Source organism: Netta rufina (assembly GCF_964035555.1).
Source record: "Netta rufina genome assembly, chromosome: 4".
Lineage (NCBI taxonomy): Eukaryota > Metazoa > Chordata > Aves > Anseriformes > Anatidae > Netta > Netta rufina.
In genome coordinates, this window is record NC_140127.1 from 74,610,602 (window position 1) to 74,616,601 (window position 6,000).

Below are 6,000 nucleotides of genomic sequence, written 5' to 3' on the forward strand. Positions count from 1 at the left end.
AAAAAAAAAAAAAAAAAAAAAAAAGATAAACAGCAAGTTCTCCAAACACCAGGGTCACTTCCATCTCCCAATCCCTTCCAGCAACTGATTAGCGCAATTTAAATAAAAAATCCCCAGTGATCACGTATTTACCGGGAGGCAGAAGAGGCTTTCCAGTGCGAGGCAAGGCGAGGCAGGGCACAGCTGGGGAAGAGGCATCGCTTTCAGCAGCGGGATTCAGAGCCACATCGCCCGTCCCCGGTCCCTGCTACAGACTTGTTTCCGCTGCACGAAACCACAGGCAGTGCATGTTTTTAAACACCTCCCACGCATTCTCTCTGCTGAGACTGCTCATCCAGTCTCCTCCATATTTATTTTTTTTTTTTTTCAGGACACCTGACAGCTTCTCCAGGTAGGGAGCATCACGGTCAGCTCGTTATTGAGATGTAAGGGATGCTGGATTTGAGGGTGGAAGAGACCCAAGAGGTCCCCAGCCCAGCTGCTTGCTCCAGGCAATGCTACCTTCAAAGCTGCACCAGGCTGCTCGGGACCTCATCTCAGAGTGATCTGGGTGATATCTGAGTGATGCCTTCCCCTAAAAAAGTTTCGGCAGAACATAAAACCTCAGGATCAGCAGTCAAAGTGGTCTCAGCTCCTAACACAGCAGGATTTTCTGAGTTTGCCCATTTGGATTATTCACAATAATGCAACACATGCAGTCCTGAACCAGGTTAACATACCTAATGCACTTTCTTGTAATGAGAAAAATTCATAATAAAGGAGCTTAAATCACCTATCCCCCCACACCTGATCCCTCTGCTAACAGTTTGAGCAGCCAGAGCTGAAAGCATCGCAGCCCTAAAGGTGAGACGAGCCGCCTAGCCTCCAGCAGGTATTTCAGGTTTCGAACGCTGCCCGATTCATTTCGGCAAGCAAACAAGCTTATGAAACAAAAGGCTGGCTAAGATTGCTTTCTATTTTTAATTTTCTCTGCTGAGGTTGTTTATCAGCACCCCTGGCCAGCCTGCCGGGACGAGGGTGCAGCAGGGAGCGGAGCTGCTCCCTGGTGGAGGTGCCAGCAGCCAAGCGAGCACCACCAGGAGAAACCCAGCAAACAGAGTGCACCAACAACCACATCAACACATCCTCCAAACCCTAGGTGCACCGCCTCCCTCCTCACCATCACCCCATCTTTAGAGCCCCCTCAAATCGTGGTGGGCTTCACAGCTTCCCCACGCCACCCTCTCCTCTGGTCCCCAAGCCCTTCACGCACCGTCCACTGCCCCGGTCCATCTCTGCGTCACCAGGCGCTGTGGCCATGGGGCCAAATCCTGCGAAGAGTCAGCACTCGCCCCAAACTGGCCATAGGGCGAGCGGAGGAAGGTGAGCCGGGGGTAGCAGAAAGAAGCTGGCTCCATGAGGACGGAGAAGAGAGGAGAGCCAGGTACAAAGCAAACCGCGTCTCCCTTCACCTCCTGCAGCTGGTACTGTTGGGACATGCAGTCTCAGAGCCTTCTCCCCGAGAAGTTCCTTTTTGGAGAGGAATTGATGCAAAGAAAGAAAAGAGAAGAGCCTCTCAAGAAGCTCCGTTCCTGCTGTCACAGCCTAGCAGAGCACACTGGAAAGGCTGCGTCTCCAGCCCGTATTTAAACGCGTCTCTCAGAAAGCAGAGATGCAGCACAGGAAGAGACAAATTCCAGCCCTGCGTCGGGCTGATAAGCCAGGTTTATAATATTCAAGAAGTATTGGCATTACTACAATTCCTTCCCTCCACCCCCAATGAATATCTTGGGCTGTAGCTTGTTGTGCACAATAAGCAAAAAAATCCCAATCCCTGAAAAAAAAAAGAATCAGCCTGTTCCGGTGGGAACAGCCAGCGCGTTGAATAAAACAAACACACGCGTGCTAAACCCCGGGGACACAATTAGGCTCGGAGCAAGGAGAGGAGGCATTTAACTCCTGGAGAAGGAGATGGCAGCAGGCAAGATGAAAAATAAGCCTGACACAGCACCCACGGGGTGGTTTTGGTGTTGTTTGTTTTTTTTTTTTTTTCCCCCCCCGGGGGTGAGCCCAAGCAGCAGCCCCCAGTGCTGTGGGGGGCCAGCACCTGCCCTGACACCAAGAAGTCCAGAGAGGAGAGCACACCAGCACACATCCAACCAAATCCTATGTGCACTGCCTCCCTCCTCACCAACCCTCATCTTTAGAAGCCCACCAAGATTTAGGGGGGCTCAGCTTCAGCCCCTCCTCATCCTCAGCCCCTCCCAGTTCTCCTTCCCACTCCTCTGCCCTCACCAGCAGGTAGCACCCCCAATAACTCACCCCATCACCTTTGCTCTTCTCAGCATCACAAAACAAAAGCTGTCCAGCTGAGATCTTCCCTCCACCAGCTTCAAATTTATTTTCCCCCTCTGTTCCTGCCATCACCTGTCCCATCCATCCCACCACAGAGCAGCCACAGGGGTGCACAGCTCCAGCCCTGGGAGCCCTTCTGCTGCAGTTCGCATCAGGTCCCCCAAACCTGAGCAGCCAAAAAACACCCACAGGGAAAAAAAAGCTTCTGCCCCTGTATAAAGAGCATCAGTGTTACCCCATCCAGTGGCTTATGCCAGGTTTTTATGCTTTTATCCCCCCATTTCTTGCAGTTTCTCTGCGCAGCATCCATAATAAATCAAAGTGGCCTCTCTGTTCCCTTGGTGTCCTACCCAAGCCACAGCTCCCACCGGTCCATCCAGCAGACCCTTCTTCAGTAAGAGGCAGGCAGAATTAGACTGAAGCCCTTTATACAGCCTTTTTCTTTTTTAAATTTAATTGCAAGTCAGAGCCAAGGATGAATTTAGAAAGGGGGAACAGAAAAACCCACGAAGTTACAAGTGACAGCTCTGCTCTTTGATATCAAAGCCAGCACTGACAGATGCCGAAAAGCCTGCAGCGCTCTGCTCCCGGGCCAGCATGGCACCGTGCTCGGTGACAAGGCTTTACGGGGAGCTTATGCTAGATCATATTTAGAAAGTTCTATCACACTGAGAAAAAGATAAATTAAAATCCCATTTCACTACATCCTATCACAAACTCCTAAAGGAGCCGCTTTGCAGACCTCAGGGTCACAAATCACTGCTCAGACTTGAATGAACTTGGAGGAACAGGCTCAGCGCTCCTAATTTTCACCCTTAGTGTGGTTTATCCTTCACATCACTCTCCCTAAACCCAGCAGTGATGGCATCACGCCGTGCCCCAGCAGCTTCTAGCGGCAGCCACAAAGGTAGCTTGGGTTTAACACGTGCTGGATATCTGCTGGGGCACTTGGCAGCAGCCTGTGCGTTCAGAGGGTGGATGACAGCTTCACGATGACAAGTCATTAAGGCGTCCCAGAGCTGTTTACTTCCAGAGAAGCCCTACAGACAGAAATGGGACTTTTTGGAGAGGTAGTTTTGCACAAGGAGCGTTCTTGGTAGCTTAAGTGCCACCCAAGGTGCAGCAATAGAAAGCTTTTGGATTGCAGCCACTGGGGCTTCCTAGAGACACCTAAATCACAGCACAACATTAGAGTAACAAGAGAAAAAACAGTTTCCCCCTTCATGATATGATTTCACACCTGCCTTTGGGCATGAAGCATACACACAAAACATCACCACACTTCTGCAAGGACAAGGTTTGAGGTTTGTTACGTGGGGTCAACCAGGCAAGTGACAGGGCACCAGGCTAAGTCTGATAACTCAGGACTAAAATCAAGCTTCACAGCTAAGCTCAAGCTCCCTTCAGAAGAAATATCAAACCTTTATCAAACATTCACCAAAACCTACTTTTCAGACACAAAATGCTTCTGGTTTGGATTCTCTTTTAAAGTCCTCTTGTTTCCCCATTGACTCAACAGAAAAATGAAGCTTGCTTTAAGGACTGTTCACAGCCTCGACTGATTCCCTGCAGGCTTTACCATAAGTCCAGCCTCCGAGTCTCCATACAGATCTTGTGCCACTGGGGGAGTCGAGCACACACAGCATCTAAAAGCCCGACTCCTATTTCTGGCTACGCTCCTTTAAACAAGCTGAAGCACTCAAACTACCAAGGAACGACACAAGAGCTGGCGAGGAACTTCCTCTGTGGTACATAACTCTGACAGAGTGGCAACTGTACGAAAGCCACAGATATTTCAGAAGCAGAGGGCTCTGGCTGAGCTGGGTTAGCCAACGTGCCTTGGTTATGGCAGGGAGGCAACAGCGTGCAGCGCACGGGGTGGTGGCAGTGACTGAGGTGGAAGTGTAGACAGGGCTAAAAGCCTTGCATCACCATTTCCTTCAAGTTTCAAAAAAAAAAAAAAGCCACAAAAATCAACTCCAGCAGCAGCCCAGGTGAGATACTATGGGATTTCCTCACTCAATTTATCCCATGCTTCAGCTGCAGCCTGACAGGCAGTGACTGCACAGGAGGGACGAGGCTGTGCTTACACCTGGAGAAATCTTACAGGCTTAGATTAAAAAAAAAAAAAAACTTACAGGTTTAGAGAGAGATACTGCACATATCAGACCTTGCAGCAGCTTGGAAAGGAATCTGTGTGCTCCCAACAGGGGCTGTTCGTGTGCACACCGCTGATGGTCAGACAGCCTGCACCATCGGGACTTCAGAGTGATGTGAAAAATAGCACTACAGAAGAAAGTTTTGAGGAAGAACGTAAGGAAAAGAGAAGTTTGCTTCGGTTCAAGCTGGGCTGGGGGACGTACAATCCTCCCAGCAGGAATCCTGAGGACCGTTCTCCCACCGGCTGCTTCTCAGGCAAAGCTGGTGTGCCACCTACAGTTGCTTTTACTCCCGAAGAAACTTCCCTACATGCAAACTCAAGTCCCTGTCCCTTAATTGAGTGGAAAGCCAGCACGAGCACAGCCATGCTGATGAAGGAAGTGCTTCCTTCGGTAGGGCAGCGGGGGGGGGTGAGGCACTTTACGAGATAACCCAAAAGTTCAGCCAGAGCCAAGACGCGAGCGCGTTTGGAAGCGCACGTAAATCCCCCCCCTCCTCTCCCAGCCTTCCAAAGCTGCATTTCCAAGGCACATGGCTGGGGTCCTGCCAACGCACACGGCTGCCCGAGCCCCTTTTTGCTGTGATTTCACCTTTTTCTTGTGGTGGTTGCCCCACTACCAGCACCAAGTCGAGCAACCGCATCCGCCAGCGACGCACCCGAGCGGAGCCAGCACCGCATGGTGCCCTCCTTCCCCAAAGCAGCCACCGACCCCATACCAAAAGCAACACCAAAAGGGGGTCGAAAGCACCCCCCAGAGCAAAACCAGCCCCAAACTGGGCTGGCTCCTTTCTCCCCCTCTAGTCCCTTTGCTCCCTTCTCCTCCTTTAGTACCTTTGCCCCGTACCCGTGCCCTCTGGGTTGAAGCTGCCCAGGGAGCCCCGACCCATAGCATCTCATCCCATCTCCCAGCCAACAGGCGACCCCATACAAGCCCCCCAGGCAGCAATGGGACCACCAAAACCCTCCCTGTCCCCCAGCCCTTAGGGGAAAGGGACCGCGAGCCCCCAGGACAGCAGCACACGCATCCCCAGCCCACCCTCCCCATCGCATCCCATTGCAAATGCTTCCACCGCTGTGGGGAGGGGGAAAAAAGCCAGAAGCAAAGCGGCGACACAAGCAGGACCCCCCCCAGCTGTAGGAACTCATCCAAGCCCCGGTGCCTGCCCCCCTCCTGCCACCTCGGCTGCTCACCGCAGGGCTGGAGGTGAAAAACCCTTCTCGCTGCCATGGCTGCCTCGCTTTTTCCTCTCATCCCGTCTTCACCATCTTGCCACACTTTTTTGGGGGGGAACTTTTCTTGCGGTTTCGGCCTTGTTTTGTTGAGTTTTGTTTTTTTTTTTTTTTTTTAGTTGCTCGCCCCCCCCAAAAAAAAGAGGCAGCGCAGCCAAAACTGAAAGTCCCCGGGCGGCTGCGAGGGGAAGGGACGGAGCGGGCACACCCCGCCGGGTCCTAGCGCCCTCCCAGCCGCTTTCAAAACACCACCGTCTCATGCCATTTCCTTTTTT

General features: G+C 52.0%; 1 protein-coding gene across 3 annotated transcripts in view; it reads right to left on the bottom strand.

The window, feature by feature from the left end:
- Positions 1 to 5,797, bottom strand: part of SLC4A11 (solute carrier family 4 member 11) — a 96,049-nt gene extending 90,252 nt beyond the window's left edge. For 2 of the 3 annotated variants that reach the window (XM_084286332.1, XM_084286331.1), the window contains exon 1: positions 1,253 to 1,568. In XM_084286332.1, the coding sequence (XP_084142458.1) occupies positions 1,253 to 1,478 (226 nt within the window). In that variant the 5' untranslated portion in view covers positions 1,479 to 1,568. Of the gene's footprint in view, positions 1 to 1,252; positions 1,569 to 5,686 lie in introns of those variants that run through there. The other variant, XM_084286333.1, reaches the window with a different exon arrangement.
- Between the last annotated feature and the right edge of the window lie 203 nt (positions 5,798 to 6,000).